The following is a 20,141-nucleotide window of genomic DNA, read 5'->3' as shown; positions in this document are numbered from 1 at the left end:
CAAACTACAATAGCTAGAAACGTGAAATTTTGCCAACGGGTTCCTTTTATAATGTAGGCACCGGATAAGAACGGATTTTTTTAAATTCCACCGATAAGGGTTGTGTATTATATATAGTATCTACGATATATATTGTATTTATAATATTATGTATTGTAAAATAAAATTATTTGCCGCTCTTAAACATTTTAAAAATGACATTGACAGCTGTCATTTATTTGAACCAATAAGAAAATTGCCGCCCGGGCAAGAATCCCAAAAATTACAGTTACGTTCGATAACATATATCCCCAGCCACCCCGGACGAATTTTTGACGTTGACACTTGACAGCTAACCTCAAATTTCTCGGAAAAAAAAAACAAAAAATCATCAAAACCAAAAGTATAATAAAACTCTAAAAACAAAATGTCGAATAAAGAATTTAAACTTAGCCAGACACTATACGGACACTCCTTGGACGTAAGATCTCTTGCAGTCACGTCGCACAACGACATCATAAGCGGATCCCGAGACAAAACCGCGAAATGTTGGAAATTCAACTCCTTCCAAAACACTTTCGAGGAAATCATGACTTACAAGGACCAAAAGAACTTCGTGGCGAGCGTGTTATACCTGGACCCCACCGAAGAGTTCCCCGACGGTCTCATTATTACCGGAGGAAATGACAACTTAATTTTAGTGTATAAACCATCGGAGCCCTTTGCTACATTCACCATCAAAGACCATACAAACACCGTGAGTTGCCTGGGTAAAACCAACGAGCCCAACTCGTTTTTAAGCGGTTCCTGGGACACCACCGCCAAATACATTAAAATATCAGGCACCCCAAACTGTTTGGTAACTTATACGGGCCATGCTGCAGCAGTTTGGAGTGTCCTCCAACTGGGCGATGGTAGAATAGCTACAGCCAGTGCAGATAAAACTATAGGGATATGGAGCCATAATGGGCAAAAAATTGTATCTCTCACAGGTCACACAGACTGCGTAAGAAGCCTTGCGGACTTTCCAGAGCAAAATATCTTTATGAGCGTTGCCAATGATGCCTCAATAAAAGTTTGGTCCTATGCAGGTGAAAATATAAACACCTATTACGGCCCGACTAATTACATTTATTGTATAGCAAGGTGTAAACCGGAAGGGCCAAACTGTTTTGTAACATCTGACGAAGATCGCACAGTAATGTTCTGGGAGAATGGAGAATGTAAACAAAAAATAAAGTTGCCCGCTCAGTCCGTTTGGGCTGTAGCTTGCCTGTTTAATGGCGATATTGTAACAGGCAGTAGTGATGGGGTAGTCAGGGTTTTTACAAGGGATGAGTCTAGGTATGCAGATGAAATGGCTCTTACTAAGTTTGCTGAAGAAGTTGAAGCTTTGGAGAGGCAGAGTATGCAAGAGATTGGAGGGGTGAAGGTGTCAGATTTGCCTGGAAAGGAAGCACTTTATGATCCGGGAAAGAGAAATGGACAGATGAAGATGATCAGGGAGGATGGAAAGGTATTTAGTTTAGTATAGCTTTAAGAGAATAAAATCCTTACTGTATATATAAGAATAAACCAATTTTCCAAGCAAATAGATCCATCCAGGTATATAATACTCATTGGCAAGACCTTTTATTGTCAGATGCCCACCAAACAGGTTTTTATCATAAAAATATTATTTACATGATTGTAAGATTTATATTCACTTATACCATAATCTAACAGATGCCCCAAATATATTTGTTTTTTAGAAAAGGTTCAAAAATTTTGTGGTCAAGAAATGCTGCCACTTTCTCGATAAGTTTTTTAAATTAAAATTTCCAGCAGCAAATGTGTGTATTGGGGGGGAATTTTCTGGAACTAGATAATTAGTTGTATTCGTAAATTGGAACTATAAATAATTTGCATAGGTGTATTTTGATGTAAGATAAAAATAGCCAATTTCTTCTTAAACAAACAAAAAATTACTAAATATTTCTTAAGAATTTTTTTTGTTTAGAACTCGGTATTCATTGTCTTTTAATAGTAAAGTATGTCATCAATAAAATATAAGATATACAACTTAGGGGGGCCTTACATATATACCTGTATTTATAATAAAGAAAATAAAAAAATTATTTGCACCTTATACATTAACAAGCACTTACTTACTTACAAGCACAACTTCTATAAAAGTATTTAAGTACAATATTTAATTAAAAGGATGCTTATGAGGAATTCATTAAATTCCTCAATAAAAAATGTACAATAAAATTCCTTTAACTAGTGATAGTGGTAACAAGGAAATACTATTCCCAACAAAAATTAAAAAAACACAACCATATGTCCCATTTATTCATTCTCAGCCAAATATGCGGTAGAAAGTGAAAAAATGGACTTTTGGCCCACTTTTTGGTACATAAACAGATCCGAGTCCCAAGGATCTTTGACGATCACTGTGAAATAAGCTGTCACGTTTGTAAAAATCATAATTGCATAAGAAAAGTATAATTTCATAATCATCCAGGATGTTACTGTAGGGTGAGATGCGGTAGAAAGTGAAAAATGACTTTTTACCCACTTTTTGGCACATGAACAGATCTGAGTCCCAAGGATCTTTGACGATCACTGTGAAATAAGCTGTCACGTTTGTAAAGATCATAATTGTATAAGAAAAGTATAATTTCAAAATCATCCAAGGTGTTACTGTAGGGTGACATGCAGTAGAAAGTGAAAAAATGGACTTTTGACCCACTTTTTAGCACATAAACAGATCTGAGTCTCTAGGATCTTTGACGATCGCTGTAAAATAAGCTGTCACGTTTGTAAAGATCATAATTGCATAAGAAAAGTATAATTTCATAATGATCCAGGATGTTACTGAAGGGTGAGATGCGGTAGAAAGTGAAAAAATGGACTTTTTACCCACTTTTTGGCACATAAACAGATCTGACTTCCAAGGATCTTTGACGATCGCTGTGAAATAAGCTGTCACGTTTGTAAAAATCATAATTGCATAAGAAAAGTATAATTTCATAATCATCCAAGGTATTACTGAAGGGTGAGATGCGGTAGAAAGTGAAAAAATTGACTTTTAACCCACTTTTTGGCACATAAACAGGTCTGACTCCCAAGGATCTTTGACGATCGCTGTGAAATAAGCTGTCACGTTTGTAAAAAATCATAATTGCATAAGAAAAGTATAATTTCATAATGATCCAGGATGTTACTGAAGGGTGAGATGTGGTAGAAAGTTAAAAATTGACTTTTGACCCACTTTTTGGCACATAAACAGATCTGAGTCGCAAGGATCTTTGACGATCGCTGTGAAATAAGCTGTCACGTTTGTAAAGATCATAATTGCATAAGAAAAGTGTAATTTCATAATCATCCAAGGTGTTACTGAAGGGTGAGATGCGGTAGAAAGTGAAAAAGTGACTTTTGACCCACTTTTTGGCACATAAACAGATCTGACTTCCAAGGATCTTTGACGATCGCTATGAAATAAGCTGTCACGTTTGTAAAGATCATAATTGCATAAGAAAAGTATAATTTCATAATTATCCAAGGTGTTACTGAAGGGAGAGATGCGGTAGAAAATGAAAAAAGTGACTTTTGACCCAGTTTTTGGCACATAAACAGATCTGAGTCTCAAGGATCTTTGACGATCGCTATGAAATAACCTATCACGTTTATAAAGATCATAACTATGTAATCCTTTTTTGAATTTTGGATATTTCATCATTGATTTATGTAGGCAATTTGTTACATGTTTTAATCCAGATATATCGGATTATAAAAATATGTGAGATTCGTGACGGTCGACCTTCTACTGAAGAAACCATGTTGTTTTAAAGAAACATTATTTTTTAGTTGACGAAATATATATGTTTTAATCCAGGTAGTACATATATATACAATATGACATGCACTGAACTCTCCAGCTTATAACAATCAGTATTTGCCAGAAAGCTGACATATTCATTTAATTCAACATATATTGATTTCTGTTGGATCAAACTTAAGACTAGAATCCCTAAAACCCATTTTTAAAAATTTTGTCATTATTACATCAAAACTGACCACGTCAAAGGCCTTTTTCAAATCGACAAATGCTGCTACTAGAATTTTTTTTATTATCAAGATCAGTGGTTCATATTCATCCATATTGATATCTATATCTTGGAAAAAAGTGCTTATTATACTGTAATTGGTCAATAATGCTGAAATTTTAAAACCTAATTTCTATATAGTTAATACACTCTTGCAGGTGATAGCTTACACCTGGATCCAAGATGGCGATAACAGCCACTGGGAAAAAGTGGGAGACGTGATGGGCGGCACAGACAAAGACTCCTCGGGTAAAACCACGTACGAAGGTAAATCGTACGATTTCGTTTTCAGCGTTGACGTGGAGGACGGAAAACCGCCCCTAAAACTCCCTTACAATAAGGGCGACGACGTGTATCGGGCGGCACACGCGTTTTTAACCAAAAACTTTTTGCCCGCCGAGTACTTGGAACAGGTAAAATGATTTTATTAGAGTCCGGATTTTCGGCTTAATAAATACTAAACATCCGGACTCTTTTACAATTAAAATATCTTTTATTACATAAAAGCTTTTAGGTGGTAGATTTTATATTGAAAAATAGCAAGGAGCAGTACGTACCCCCGGCCAGTGAGTACCAGGATCCTTTTACGGGTGGTAATAGGTATACGCCCACTTACCAAGATAATTCGGGACAGGTGGGCGTGAATGTAGACCCATTTACTGGCGGTAGTAGTTATGCCACAAGTTCTACAAAACCTGCCTCTAGCTCCACTTCAATAAGTAGCGGAGGAAATGCGGACCCTTTTACAGGAGGCTCCAGCTACACCACCAATGGAAGTTCTTCCACTTTCTTCCCGGTAACCAGTTATCGCACTTTCGACTCGGGAGATCCAACGGTGATCCTCAAAAAGCTCAAAGAGTTCAACTCGCAACTCCCGGATAACAATAAGGCGAGCGAATCGGATTTGGAAAGTCTGGTGAAAATATGCGGAGGTTCAACCGAGGACCGGTCGAGCTACGAAGTGCTTTTTAGGCTCCTAATGTGGCCCGAGGATAAAATCTTTCCCGTTTTGGATATATTACGGATGGCTGTCAGGCACGAGATAAACAATCGGGAAATTGTGCGTATGCACGACGGAGGAGTCATTGAAGGGTTGAAGCGGTTTATTTCTGGATCGAATAAGGTCCCTAATAACACTATCGTTGCTCTGAGGGCTTTGTGTAATCTTTGTGTACACGAGGACGGGGAGAATTTGATTTTTGATAACAGGTAAGAGTTTTGTGTGGAATGCGTAAAAAAAATGTAAGCGTTCTGACAATCAACAGGACTTAGGCGCACAAATAAAAGCAAACATTCATATAGATCGTACCTTGAGCAAAAGTTTTCAACACAACCAAACAACTTTGGAAAGTTCACAAAAAAACAGTTCTATGTACAGGGTGTCCGGAATTCGAGTCTCACGATATCAAGTCGGTTAAATTGAGGCAAAATCGCGCAATTTGGTGCTCATTAAAACGCCTTTTTAAAATTTCAAAAATTCCGAGGATAATTGGAAGAAAACGAATATTCCTGACTGCATTTTTATTTTTTTACGACTCTATTTGAAAATTGATATAATAAAATAAATTACTCATTCTCATTGCTACTTTCTCTATTTTACAAAATTGTGTCGTCAGACTTTCAAACCGACGTTTCGTATGTAAGCTGTCTACTAATTACAATCCCTGGCAACATGTGCAGATGTTATGCTCAATCCAAAACAGCCAATGCATTATTCTACTCTCTTCAATGTTCTAAGAACACAACCATTTCGGAGTTATCGAGTACTTTAATCGTAAAACAATTTCCTAAAAACATCGTGTATGATTGAAAAAATGTTTTTTTTAGGTTCGATATCGTGGAAAACCTAACCTCATTAAGTCAACTGAATAAAAACGGTCAGATAGCTTTGTCCACCCTCCTACTGAACCTGACCGTGATGAGCGTAAAGAAAAACGACGATTTGGGCTACTCGATCTTGTCGCAAGTGCTCCCGGATATTTTAACGAAAATGACCGATCCCGAGTCGCATTTTCGCGGTTACGTGGCGATCGGTACCCTGGTGACGGGGGCCAACTCCCACAAACACGAACTGGTGGCCAAAATCAATGAAAACCAGAATTTTTCGAGCACGTTACAGTTGCACAGTTTCGGGGGCAACGATTCGGAGACGAAGAGGAGCCACTGCGTCAAGCAGCTGAAGGGTGTGCTTTAGAGAAGAAGAAGATTCGTGTTTTTCCTCTGTATATTCTTTATTATTATTATTATTATTATATAAGCTGAATTATTTTCCGATTTGTAATAAGCGTTTTGGCTATATTGTGTTGAATAAAAGTGATTTTTGAATTTCTCTTTTCTTTGTTTGTGTTTTATGGAAAAAATTTATCTTTAACGTTTTTAAGGATGTTTTTTGCGAGTTATGGTATTTTAAGAGATACAAGTCAGGCTAAAGTCCATAATATGGACATTGGCCCTTTTGTATTATTTTATTTAGGAGATTGGCCTTAAGATTTTAATGCGTACCTAGTTTTTATAACCTCAAATTTTTAGTGTAATTTATTATATTATTAGTAAACTGTGTTCTGTATTTGAATAACGTTAAATTATCAAAATGAGCAAAAGGACCCTGGAAATTTTGCAGAGATGACTGAGAAAAAACTAAAAAACGTGTAAGGTATGAAAAATGAAAGAAGAGATCGCAAAGAAAAAGGAAAAAAATATAAGACAAAAAAAGGAATCCTACAAAGGGCAAAAGAGCTGAAGGAGTCATGCGAATGTAAACTAAAATGTTGGCAGAAAATTGAAGATGTCCAAAGGCAGAATCTATTTAGAGATTTCTACAATTTATCAAGGCATGGTCAAGATCAGTTTATAGCGGAAACTGTTAAGGAATGTGCAAAATTTAGAGAACGACAAAGAAAATCAGGTGATAAGCAAATTAAACCTAGTCGAAGAAACTTTTCAAGAAAGTACTTTCTCACAAATGAAGATCACAAGAATTTGGAGGTTTGTCAGAAAATGTACCTAAACCCCTTTGATTTGACCCTTAAAAAAGTGAGAGTAATTGTCGAAAAAAAAAGATTAAATGATTCAAATATTTGTTCTTCAAACGGTCGGGGAAAACATCAAAATCATTATAACGTTACCGAGGAAAAAAGAGATTTTATTAAATCACATATTAATAGTTTTCCTACATACAGCAGTCATTACTCTAGAGAGAGGACATCAAAAAATATTTAAGTCCCGATCTTTCATTTGCCCAAATGTATCGACTTTACATTCAGTATTGCGAGGAACAAAACCTAAGCCCCGAAAAAGAGTCACTTTACAGACAGATTTTTAATGAAGAATTCAACTTTTCTTTTCATGCCCCTGCGAACGACACTTGCTCTAAATGTGACAGTTTAAGACATTTGATCGTAAAAATCTTACAGAAGAAAAAGAAACTAATATTGAAGTTTTGGAACAAAGAAACGCTCACTTAAAACAGCAAGAAAGACATCAAATTTGTTGTTGCATCATTCGACCTACCAAAGTGCTTACCTACACCATATTTGCATAATGGCGTTTCTTTTTATAAAAGACAACTCTGGACTTATAATTTAACTGTTCATCAGACTTTAACTGCCGGCAAATTGGGAATTTGCTTTTTATGGGATGAGACAATTGCTGCTCGTGGAGGTCAAGAAATTGCTTCATGCGTCCGAAAATACATCTTGGCATTACCAAAGGAAACGAAAGTTTTAAATCTTAATAGTGATTCATGTTCGGGGCAAAACAGAAATATTTTTCTGTGTACTATGGTGAGCTATGTCTTGAAAGAATGTCAAGATCTAGGACATAATTTGCAAGAAATCAACCACAAATTTATGGAGCCTTGTCATACTCATATGGAGGCCGACACAATCGAAATATGCAAGAAAATTGCATATTTATGCAAAAAAGACTGCTGAAATAGAAGTCCCCCATGACTGGACTAATTTTATAAGAACTGTGCGCCGAAATCCACCCCTACAAGTTAAGGAAATGTTACAAAAAGACTTCCTAAATTTTAACAGCCTTTTGACGAAAAAATTGGTTCATAGAAAAAAAAATGAGATTGGTGAAGTTGTTCCGTGGATGCGGATTAAATGGATGAAGTTCTCCGTTGAACACCAGTTTCAGATTTTTTACAAAACGAGCTTTAACGATAGTAAATAGGGATGCCGCGAGACACGAGACGTCTCGTCTCGTCTCGAAAGTATTTTGTCTCGAATTTCGAGACGAGACGAGATAAAAATGTTCGAGACAAGGCGAGACGAGACGTCTCGATATATGTAAAATGCTTCCAGCAATAATTGGTAAAATTGTCATTAAAATCACGGAATAGGTTTTGATTATTTTTTTATTTCCCCATTATTATACTAATGGGCTTCCGATTTGTGTAACAGGTGGTGTGTAGATTGGAAAAAATATCCTTAGAATTTAGGGGTATGCTTATTAAAATCTTTATTTAAAGTTTTTATTTTAGCTGCTATTTATTTCAACTTAAGGTTTTTATACAAGGTGTGTCATAAAACGGTGGGCTTTCTTATTTTAAACAAACACCATATATTATTATATTTTTTGAATTTACCAAAAAATTAAGAATATTACCTGCATTCACGGAACGGAACAGTTGCGTCACTGTTACAAAACTCTATCGAAGCCCTCCGAAGTCCAGTGCAACGATATATTAGAATGGTCACCCGTCAAAACACCAGCATTCCACCTGCCAAACAATGTCATCCACCTTCTATTTACATTGTTTGAGAAGTAAAATGCTGGTGTTTTGACGGGTGACCATTCTAATATATCGTTGCACTGGACTTTAACTGCATTCATAACGTGTCGATTTGTCCCTAGAGTTTTGGTTTTGCAACATTTTGCAATTTGCTTTATAATTATTATTTAAAGAGGCTCCTATTTAATAATATATTTACATACATATTATGTTTTTTAATACCTATCTTTCGTCTCGAACAAACAAAATCGAATGATACTTTGTCATCTGTTAAAAAAGTCTATGAAAAATTTCGACGTCTACAGGTAATATGTTCGATTCGATTATTGGAATTTTTGTCATAAAATAAGTATTCCTATATAACCTTCTAAGCCATGCTTCAAAGGCTCTGTATACCCCTTATAATAAATTACTTACTTAATTATGGAATAAAGTAAATATAATAAATTATAAATTTTAGAATAAAAAAATATAGAGCCAAACAAATACACAAATTTATGTTTAATATTTTAATAGGTACATTATAGTTATTACATTGCACTCTTTATAAAGAAATAATATAAATTCTGAAACTTAAATATTAAAAATACGAGAACAAATTAAGTTTACGTTAAATAAATATATTTTATAAACAGCAAATAGATTTAAAAAACAGTATAACATGACAAGTAAGATATAAGTATAAACTTAATTAGAATAGACATTTAGTTCAAATTTATCTATGTACGTAAAATGTTTAGATCAAATTGCTAATAAATACCAAAAGGCATAAATAAATACCCAATAAAAAGCTAAGTTTCAGTAGTCAATATTTAGTTTATCTTTTAATCTACAAGTGTACCATGAATTTAAGCACAGCAATGAACGAGCCGATTCTGCGTTGAGTCTATTCCGTTGCTTCGTAACAACCAAGTCAGCTTTTTTCATATGGCGTGTAACATATGGCAATGATAAAAAAGAACCTTCTTGGGTAAAATATACTTGATGAGTACTTGAAAATCTAGGGAAAAAAGGGTAATATGTTTATGGCTGCATATAATGACCAAATATTAAATATATTGTTGCTAATAGTTTTTTTAATACTTAGTTCTGTGACAACCATAACATAACTTTTTCTTAACGAATAACAAATCAATATTAAATTTATTAAAAATAATATTATTTAATAATTTAATGCCTACCTTTCTAACATTTTATTGATATTTTTCTGCTGTTAATAGGTATGTTGACAACTGTAGCTTAAATGGATATAAAATATTATTTTCAATATTCCGCTATTGCCGCTTTTATAAAAACACTATGACTGCTTTATATTATTACTTACTATAGATTGTTGGAAAATGCGTTTTGCATGACTTTAATGGGGTATAAATATTTTATTAAATCTTAAAAAAATCTTTCCCAACATGCCTACCTGCCCAATTAATTTAAAAATCGAATATGATTTTTTTTTTTAACTTTCATACTTAAGTACCTATAATATGTTTATTGTTTATTGAAGTCTATTAAATTTTTAAGTTTTATCTTGGGCTTTTATATAGGTATCAGAACTTTTCGAGACAAAACGAGACAATTCTTAATCTCGTCTCGTCTCGTCTCGTGGCAACCCTAATAGTAAAGAATTTAAGGTTGTTGACCTGAGAAGAGGTTCTGTACGAAACCGGCCTGCGATTCTGGATATTGATGTGCCTAAACCTATAAATCAAGAACCTTTACCATTAGCAGATCTTAAAATCAAAGATTTGTTAGATTTGCTGCCTTACATTAGCGATTATAACAAACCATTTTATGAGAACTTATAAAGATTTTAAATGTTGAAGATATACAAGACCCTGAGCATGAAGAACATAACTAACTTTCTCTGTTATTTTAGTGTAGGTATCATAAGCAGTAAAGATTTATGGCCACAGAAAATTAATTTTCTAATGCTAAAAAATACGAATTTCGTGTATAAATAAAGATTATTTTCGTAATTGGGATTGTTTTATTGTAGCAAAAAGGCCGATGTCCATTAGCTCTTTAATACCGCCTTGGCCAATGTCCGCGCTTAGGGGCCAATGTCCGTACTGCTTTTCGATTCTTGGATCCAATGTCCATTTTTTTTGCAATTTAGAAGACTAACAATACATTTTCAAAAAGAATCCCTTCTTAATATTTAAAATCCCAAAAATAAGTAACGTAGGAAAAAAAGGGTCACAATTTATAAAAATATAAAGTCAATCCATCTCATTAACCCTGTTTTTCACAACACAGCTGAAATGGACATTGGCCTTTATTCTACCAAAGTACAGATATAATATTAAGTATATTGTGCCATACTAATCCTTGAACGAACTTTCTCCGCATATCATCATCATCATGATGGTCACACCCAAGCGTGTCTTTTAAACTTTTCCTTTCAGCCGAAAAGAAACGAGAATGTGCGCCTCACACCGATAAAGAAAAAAAAATTAAATAGGGCAAATTTACGGCAATACAGTCGTTCCGAACACGTCACTTTTGGCATGCTCAAAATAATTTTTAATTTCTCCTTGTGTGTGTGTGCATGTGTTGTAAAATCGATACTGCCGGTGGTTTTTTATGATTAATTTTCTCAATTTGTTTACTCACGGAGATGTTCGCGAGGGTCAGTTTTTACCCCACGTTAGTTTACAATGTGATCATGGAACGGTTAACCCCTAGGCAATGGTACAATAGGATCGACGACACGGTCATTTTGGGGGCCCTGCCCTTTCCCCATATTGCCAAAGAAGTACGTATAAAGAGCTTAAGTAGGTTTCCTTTGTATTTGCTGTAAGTGGCCCTTTTTTTTTTTGAGGTTATGTTTTGATACGAATCTAAGTGTTTCAAAATTAGGTTATATTTTACATTTTTGGTGTGATACCCACAGATGTAAATAGCTCCGCACGGAGCTATTTACAGCATTTTGCTATTGGCTTTTATTTAATGGGGTCTAATTAACAAAAGGCCACATTAAAAGAACTTTTAAGGGGCTTGAGCAATTTAAGACCTAGCGATTTTTGCAAAAAAAATTTTGCCAAGTAGAAAGGCTACAGTTTACATTTTAAAATAATTTTTTTTTTAAATATAACCATATTTTGCCCCAAAAAAATAAAAAAAAACTTCTTACTATATGACGTCATTTTGAAAACATTGCTATGGGAAAACTCTCCAAGATGTCAATTTTGTAGGAGGATATTCTGCAGTGTTGCCATACTGGACAAAAAGTTTGGGTAAAAGTCGGCAGTTATTAACAAAATTAATGGAATAAATTTCGGTTTTGACTTAGACATTCTTGGAAAACTTACAAGTCGTAAGTGAATTTCCTATTGTTCAATGTTTGTATTCATGCAACATCTGTTTATATATTTTTTTCAGTTTTATTAATTTTTTTTTTAATTAATTTTTAAGGATCCCTCACTTGATATATAAAGTCTTAAGATTGTAAGGGCTAGTATGGTTTAACCCAACTCAACCAAAACAACCCAACCTATCGCAACCCAACCAATTACATGTCAAATTATTTGTCACAAAATTTCCAATTTATTGACACAAGTTACTTTAAAGTCCTTTTATAAAAAATCGACATGGAAATAAAACTTTAAACAAAGTAAAGCAACTGGTCTGACACCTTTATGTAATAAAATAATTATGAGGAATAAAAGCTAAGAAAACAGCTTCACAATCCGGCAACGCTGTAGTAATTAGTTTGATTCTCCTGAATAGGTTGTGTCAAATGTCAATAATTTGACAGTTATTTATAAACGTCAACGTTCATAAATTAAAGGAAGCAATTTGGTAAACATTTTTAAAAAAGTGTCTTTAATCCTCATTATTTTTTAAATTTAATATTGGAATAAAGTAAAAATATTTTAAACCGCGATAATACTCTAGTATACTTTCAATATTTGTGTCCATAAGTAAATAGAAGCATAGGAAAACCCTGGTCCATATAAAACATCCAAATTTTCCCAAATTAAGCTGAGCTTCTTAAAAAAAATCTAAAAATCGTTGGATCTTAAATTGCTCAATCCCTGAACTTTAATTTCTAACAAAAACATTGGAATTTAATATCAATTGGGCACCACTAATGCTTATGAAACGTTCAATGGATTGGGGAACATTTATCGAATTAATTTTAGCTTGTAGAAAAAGAAAATGTGAAGGCGGTGGTGTCTATGAATGAAGACTACGAGTTATTTCTCGCCCACGATGCAAAGGTAAGCGATAAAACTACTTTTAAAATCATTAAAAAAAAACATTTATTTAAGTCTTGGAAAGACCTCGGAGTGTCCTTCCTACAACTAGCAACGACAGACATATTCGCCACTCCATGCCAAGAAAAGCTCATAGAAGGAGTGAAATTTATTAACGACTTTGTGGATCCCAAAAATGTGAAAAATGGCATTTCTACTACTTCGGTTTATATCCATTGTAAAGCTGGAAGGACGCGAAGTGCTACTTTGGTTGGCTGCTATCTGATGCAGGTAATTTTCATATAATTCATTTGCCAGAATAGTTAAGCTTAAGAAATCATATAAATGGTACTATTTAGAGGTACAACTGGACCCCTGAACAAGCCGTAAACCATATGAAAGAAAAAAGACCGCACATCTTAATGCATAGGAAACAATGGGAAGCCCTGGAGATATTCCGGAAGCACAATATAAAATCTCCAGAAAAATAAATTCTATAGAATCACTTAAGCATATCTTTTTGGGCTTTAATTGTCAGTATAAAATAACACATTAATTATTATAATATATATTTATTTATGGCATTTCTACTCTAGTTCTATTGCCACCAAGACATTCCTTCTTAAAGTTGCTCAAAATAATAATAGGTACTTACAAGTTTTCTATCTATTAATAGGGATAAAATTGACAATAAGATTCTAGCTTTAACATACTCTTATACCTCTAGACGTTTAGCTACCAGTACAAAATTGTTGTTAAATATTTAGTATTTGTTGTAATATATTCAATGTTTTTTTTTAAACAAAATTAATTCAATTTACCTTAAATGCCTACAAAAGACTTTCATCCAACATATATTTTCCTAAAGAACCATCCCTAAAGGACTTTAAAAAAATATGTGCTGCAGCCTCTAAATTGGGTCTTAAAACATATTCGTTTAAAGGGGTTCTAACCCTTAAAACCTTCTTAAACTCTTTACTAATATGTGCTAAAACATCCAAAATATCATCGGTACTGTTTGGCAGGTTAAAATGACTGACATACTCAAAGTGCTTATGACGGTTGAGCCAAAACAGTAAATAGTCCGCTATAATAGTTTCGCCTACAAGATGGTCCTGAATAGTTGCACAAAGTGCCAATTTTAACCCTATATCAATGTCCGGGATATTAGGTGTTAAAATTCCAGGCGTATCAAGCATATAAAACAATGGCTTATCGCACATTTTAATTTTATGTAAGACACTTCTCGTGATGCCCGCGTTGGCCCCAACAGGCGAGGCTTTGCCCTTATTTAAATGTCTTGCCCGTAAAGCGTTCACCAGTGAAGATTTTCCAACATTTGGCACCCCTATAACCATTATATTATAATTGTCTTCGGCTTCCCTGTTATATCTATTTGAATTTCCTATTAACTCTTGAGCCAAAGGAAATATCTTTTTGACCCCACGACAACTGTGATCCTTGCAATTCGTAAACACTACATGCGGATAATCGGATTCGAGTCTATCAACTATACGGGGCTGTAAGTTTTTTTCTATCAAGTCCGCCTTGTTCAGCACCAAAATATGCGGTTTTACGCCGCTGATCGTATATTTAAAATCGGCATTGCGGCCCGAAAACGGTATTCGGGCGTCGTGCACCTCAATAATACAGTCCACCGATCTTAGTTTTTGTTGCATTTGCTTCAGCCCCTTGCCCATGTGACCGGGAAACCAGCGCAACACGTCCCGGTCTATCGTTTTAAAAACGCTTCGGAATTTATCGTTTGCTATTTTTTGTGCCATAGTTTAGGCCACTATTTTCTTTAAAATTGTTAATAAATTATAATTGTATTTTTGTTATGTATTATTACATAGCCTCAAAAATGTAAACAACAGTCAGGCATGTCAAATATGTCATGGTGGGGGAGGGAAATGATGCCGGTGTTGCCAAGTGATACGTTTCTAAAGTTCGATTGAAGGTGAAGGTCACAAAAGTGACCTGAAGTTTAGGTAAAAATCAATCTATTACGTAAGTCAACGGTAAGTTTTGGTTTTTACATGGAATTTTCTTAAAAATCCTAGTTTAAATTACGGAGTTTATAGCGATTTGGCAATGGAGCGATAAAATCACCGACAGCTGTTTACTGTCAATTCAATCTGTCAACTCCTCCATTTGTAAGCCGTCTTGTCAACTTTGACGTTTACTTTTTCAAGTTTAGAAATAGTGCTGAGACATCGCAATGAAACATCGATTTCAGGAAAACACCGATGAAACTTAGTCTGGGTCTGGATAGTGCATAGAAATACAAATCCAAAAGCTTATATTTATCAAACTACTAAAGATTAAAAATACAGCATGAAAAAACAAAGGAAAAAATAATTTGGTACACTTTGGAGGTCGATATCTCGGCTTCTATGGGCACTATCGGAAAAATTCCAACGCCTTTGTCTTAGTTTCGTCATTCTGAATTCAATAAGACCATCCGCGAGGTCGTAGCTCTTATATTAGCTAAGATATCGCACATTTAGAGTCTATTTTTGGGCTCAAAAACGAGGTCGAAAAATGACTTTGTCCGAAGTTCTCTCATTCAGTTAGTTCTGCTCGAATCCGTTAATCGTTAATTTAAGATCTCAAAAATTCGGGTATCCCCTATATAATTCAATTAAGGCTTTTCAGTCCACATGCCAAGAAAATATTAATAATACTAAAAATAGTTTATTTATATTAAATTTAGCGTGTCGGAGGCGCGTCAATTTTCAATCAATATTCTGGTTTTTTATCAACATCGGGTATCGAAAAGTAAATATCGATGGCAAAATATCGACCAAGAGCATCGATGTGTCAAAAACATCGATAAGCCCAGCACTATTTCGTAAGCATTCTTCAATAATTTTTCGTTATTTCAAGTACCTAATTTATTTATCCTCTATTTACCGAACGATGAGTACCCGCGTATTTGTCGGCGGCCTAAACCACAAAGTCCGCGAAAAAGATCTGGAAAAATTCTTCCGCCATTACGGCCGTACGAAGGAGGTAGCGATGAAAAATGGCTACGCGTTCGTCGAGTTCGAGGACTACAGGGACGCCGAGGACGCCTGCTACGAAATGAACGGTAAGGACCTTATGGGCGATAGAATTACGGTAGAGAGGGCCCGGGGTACGCCGAGGGGTACCGACCGTTACAAGGACAACAGAAGGGGAAGCTACGGGGGCGGAGGCTCGCGCCCCAGAGAGCGAAGCGACCGCGGAGACCGGGACGGTCGTAGAGAGAGCAGATACGGCCCCCCTACCAGGACCAAGTTCCAAGTGATCATCGAAAACCTCTCAAGCCGTTGCTCGTGGCAAGACCTGAAAGATTATATGAGGAAGGCGGGAGAGGTCACTTTCGCGGACGCACACAAGCACAACAATCAAGGAATTGTTGAGTTTGCTACTTACGAGGATATGAAAAATGCCATCGAGAAGCTTGATGACACAGAGATCAACGGTCGTAGGATTAGAGTCGTTGAGGCTGTTAAGAGGGCCAGTCGGTCACATTCGAGATCTAGATCTAGGTCACCGTTGGGTGGGGCGGATAATAGGTCCAGATCAAGGGATTAAGAAGGTTTACTTTTTAATTTATGATATATTACGGGATCAGTTTTTAATTGTCTTATTCGCTTGGGTTCTGTATTGGGGTGCAGGGTCAAAATTGATTCTTTAAAAATGAAAATTTTCTCCACAAGATAACTTCAATATCAGATAGATTGCACCTTAATAAGAATAGAAATTTTTATTTTATGTTTAGGGGAATTTAGGTGTCTTCCATTTTTTTATATTGCTTTGAGTTGACCGTTAATGGGGGCACTTTTATTTTGTTCCAAATCAAAATTGTCCTTAAGGTTTCTTATATTTTAGCTATGATTTTATGTAGTATTAAAATATCATATATAAGGAGCCCAAAGAGAAAACAACAGATTTATAATTATCGATGCACCTTTTTCATTGCTCTGTTTTGTCCTTATCCTGCAATAGGTTCACATTTAATAGTTTTGAGTATAATAGAGGAATATGGTATCCCATATTCATTTCATTCATTAGTTAAAATTTTTTTTTAATGTTTCTAACGTGTTGATAATGAATTGAAGTATGTAATATAAAAACTTGATAAAACAGTGTGTTCCAGACTCTAACATGTGTATTTTATGCAGGTACTTGATCCATTCCCACTTCTCCATACAGTTCCACAAAACGAGAGTACACGACAAAAAAAAATCACAGAAGATTCAGTTTTTCCATCCAGGGGGGTTTGAGTATTGACCAGGCCAACGGACCCCAAAAAACAAAATTGGACCCAAAATCCCACTAAATTTATTTAATTCACTTTGTTACATTTCACGCCCACTTTATGACCTACAACTAGAACTAACCAGGCCTTTTTAAACGGATGGTAAATATCTTATTTAATTAAAAAAAAAAAAAACTAAATATCTGTGCTTGATAAAAACGAATCTTGCTTGTTATAGGTCCAATTTACCAATTAAAACTAACCCGTGAGGCTGTCCGAATAAAAAAAAAAGTCCCAATTGGGGTTAAGCGGCTGCATAATTTTTCCTTTCCGTAACGGGGGTCCGTAACCGACACCAATGCCAGCCAAAAAATTAATTTCCCAGGGACACTATCTCCATCAAGGTTCCAATTTTGAGGGTGACACTGAGCTGCGGTAGCATCTACCTTCAAAGTTGGATCAAGTGGTTTGGATCGAAATTTCCAAAAAAAAAAAAACTGAATAAGGGTTCTACAGAACGCATCAAATCCTGGATGCATATGACATTTTTTAATTAATTAGTATGTAGAGTTTGTTTTGGTGGTAAATAGGAAGTAAGGTATTGAATTTGAAAGGTTTTTTTGTTCATATGGGCCTGTTTGTGAAACTTGTCTCTGGTTTTTTAATTTGAAGTAAGTGTAGATACCAAAAAAGGGTTCAGACAAAAATTTAATAATATCTAAGTGAAATTATTTATATATTCACCCTTTTTTCAAGTTTTTAAAACCGGTACTTTGAGGAAAAAATTTAATAACACAGCATGAATATTCAGATTTTTAGGCAATGTTGCTGTCTTGTGAAATATACGCAAATTTGATAGAAAGAGACTCGGCATTTTATATTTTCAGTTTTCTAAAAAATCCCTTCTCTATAAATTGAAACTATAATATAATCAGTCTAATATTACTTGTTAGTAACTTAATGAGTCACAATGTAGTAGTCTGGTTTCCATGAAAAACTGGAAAAAATCCTCAAGAAAAATCTACAGGTAGGTACATCTTAAATATTTGTATATATGTTTATATTAATTTTTGAGAGAAAGAAAGAAAACAAACTTCAAGAGACAAATCTGTAGTTTGTTACTGTTGTTGTTTATTTTTTACAGTAGTATTAAATATTTTTAGTGAAACAAGAATTGTAAAGTGCGGTGTACCTCGGGGCACTATACTAGGACCTTTGTTTTTTATAATTTACTTAAACTCTTTATTGGAAACAAATTTTTCAGCAGATATTATTAGCTTCGCGAATACAGTTTTATTTTTTACCGAAAAAAACTGGGAAATTGTAAAAAGAATTTCAAAAGAGTTTTTAATTGGAAATTGAGTGTAAATTATGATAAAACTAAATGTCTTCGTTTTTTATCATACAGAGATGGTCTTCCAAATTATGATAGGTTAAATATTCAATTGAACAATAAGATTATATTAACTTATATTTCAGCAGTACCTAGCATAAAATATTTAGGTATTACCATAGATGAACAACTTAAGTGGAATATTCATATACAAAACGTTGCAAATACCTTAAGATCTTTATTGGGTAGATTTTAGTTTTTAGCTGGAATATTAAGCATTTCGCATTTAAAAATAATTTAGGGAAGCGGGAGGAATTGGAGCCACTTAATGCATCATTGTCAATAGAAATATAAAAAAAACTTTCAAGTTCTTTTAAAGATGCGAGCGTTTAAAAGGATTTTTTAACGTTACATTTTAATAACAATTGTGGAAAAAAATGAATTTATTTCTTTTTATAAAAAACTTTTTAAAATAGTGCGTTTGGCTCTCATTTCCCACAACGATTGGGTAATGGGAGCCAGATTTATTATTGTAGTTTTTAAGATCTTTTTAATAAGTATTAAGCTAGTTCTTATAAAAAATGGACTTTATTTGAAAATCTAACAAACGTAACATAAATTCTTAGGCAAAAATACATACATGCTAAAATATAACTACCGTCGTAAACAAAAATCACAAATATAGCCCTCTGCATCTTCTACGCCTGAACATTCAGAGTGTGCCCAACTGCCACAATTCGTACAACGGTACCACAGTTCATTATTTTTTCCAACGTCGTCACAAATAATGCATCTAACATGAGCGGCGCTGTCGCTAAGATCATCGCACTCGTCGTCGTCACAAATATCTTTTTCACTTATCTCTTCGTCTTCTGAAGATGACGATTCTTCAGCAACTTGTCTTTTGTTCGTGCCTTTTTTTGTAATCAACTTTTCCTTTTGCATATTTAATATATTTATTAACTGGTTTTGACTCCGTTTTGGACACATATTTGCTAATAACTGTTTTCTTCAAAGGTTCTTCATCTGCTGATGACCACAATTCGTCTGCTCCTACTTGTCGTTTAGCACTTTCTATTTTGCTGTTCTTTTTAGTTTTGTTTATGTTCTCGGTTTTCATGCCAGCGTTTCATGTTCTTTTTGTTTCATCACGTTCTTGTTTCTTTCGCTTTTTTTCTTCAAAAAATATCTTCATAGGTGTCTGGGTAAAAATTTCGGATTGCTGTTTTCGTGTTTGTCTTAAGTTCTTGCTTTTATTATCGTCTTTTTGAGGCAATGGGGATATTATAGAAAGGAGATCAGAGATGGACAACGTATTAATGGACTGATCAGATTCATCTTGCCATGTCGGACAACCTGGCACGGGATCGCATGATCGACTACTTTCATCTTTTGTTGGTGTTTCATGAATCACAGGAGACCGTGTCTGATTTTGGGCATTGTCTTTGCTTCTGTTATTTTAGAGCTACTTGCCGGTAATCCCGTTGTCTTCTCATTAGTATCCACGCAAGCTGGTGGCACACAATTATAGACAAAATCAGTATCAGTAAAG

At 34.7% G+C, this 20,141-nt stretch overlaps 4 protein-coding genes across 5 annotated transcripts; 3 read left to right on the top strand and 1 right to left on the bottom strand.

Annotated features, from left to right (window-relative positions):
• Nucleotides 1-322: 322 nt before the first annotated feature.
• Nucleotides 323-6,399, top strand: LOC126742726 (phospholipase A-2-activating protein). Its single transcript, XM_050449509.1, has 4 exons — nucleotides 323-1,495; nucleotides 4,229-4,483; nucleotides 4,585-5,279; nucleotides 5,898-6,399. The coding sequence occupies exons 1-4, from the start codon at nucleotides 407-409 to the stop codon at nucleotides 6,262-6,264; spliced, it is 2,406 nt and encodes an 801-aa protein (XP_050305466.1). The 5' UTR covers nucleotides 323-406; the 3' UTR covers nucleotides 6,265-6,399.
• Nucleotides 6,400-11,164: 4,765 nt separating this feature from the next.
• LOC126742755 (phosphatidylglycerophosphatase and protein-tyrosine phosphatase 1) lies at nucleotides 11,165-13,591 on the top strand. The gene is made up of 4 exons (XM_050449545.1): nucleotides 11,165-11,563; nucleotides 12,954-13,031; nucleotides 13,083-13,298; nucleotides 13,367-13,591. The coding sequence occupies exons 1-4, from the start codon at nucleotides 11,426-11,428 to the stop codon at nucleotides 13,496-13,498; spliced, it is 564 nt and encodes a 187-aa protein (XP_050305502.1). The 5' UTR covers nucleotides 11,165-11,425; the 3' UTR covers nucleotides 13,499-13,591.
• On the bottom strand, nucleotides 13,564-14,883 carry LOC126742749 (mitochondrial GTPase 1). Its single transcript, XM_050449540.1, has one exon. It carries the CDS (start codon nucleotides 14,789-14,791, stop codon nucleotides 13,838-13,840), a length of 954 nt encoding a protein of 317 aa, XP_050305497.1. The 5' UTR covers nucleotides 14,792-14,883; the 3' UTR covers nucleotides 13,564-13,837.
• Nucleotides 14,884-15,840: 957 nt separating this feature from the next.
• LOC126742753 (serine-arginine protein 55-like) lies at nucleotides 15,841-18,122 on the top strand. 2 transcript variants are annotated; one of them, XR_007662709.1, is made up of 3 exons: nucleotides 15,841-16,593; nucleotides 17,180-17,418; nucleotides 17,495-18,122. XR_007662709.1 is itself a non-coding variant. In XM_050449544.1 (2 exons), exon 1 carries the CDS (start codon nucleotides 15,930-15,932, stop codon nucleotides 16,587-16,589), a length of 660 nt encoding a protein of 219 aa, XP_050305501.1. In that variant the 5' UTR covers nucleotides 15,841-15,929; the 3' UTR covers nucleotides 16,590-16,593; nucleotides 17,180-18,122. The 2 variants fall into 2 exon arrangements, 1 of the variants encoding a protein (XP_050305501.1); XM_050449544.1 differs by having other exon boundaries at nucleotides 17,180-18,122.
• The last annotated feature ends 2,019 nt before the right edge of the window (nucleotides 18,123-20,141 follow it).

Source organism: Anthonomus grandis, chromosome 12, assembly GCF_022605725.1.
Source record: "Anthonomus grandis grandis chromosome 12, icAntGran1.3, whole genome shotgun sequence".
In the NCBI taxonomy this organism is placed as follows: Eukaryota; Metazoa; Arthropoda; class Insecta; order Coleoptera; family Curculionidae; genus Anthonomus; species Anthonomus grandis.
Note: the sequence above shows the minus strand (reverse complement) of the source record. Positions and strands in the feature narration are given on the sequence as shown.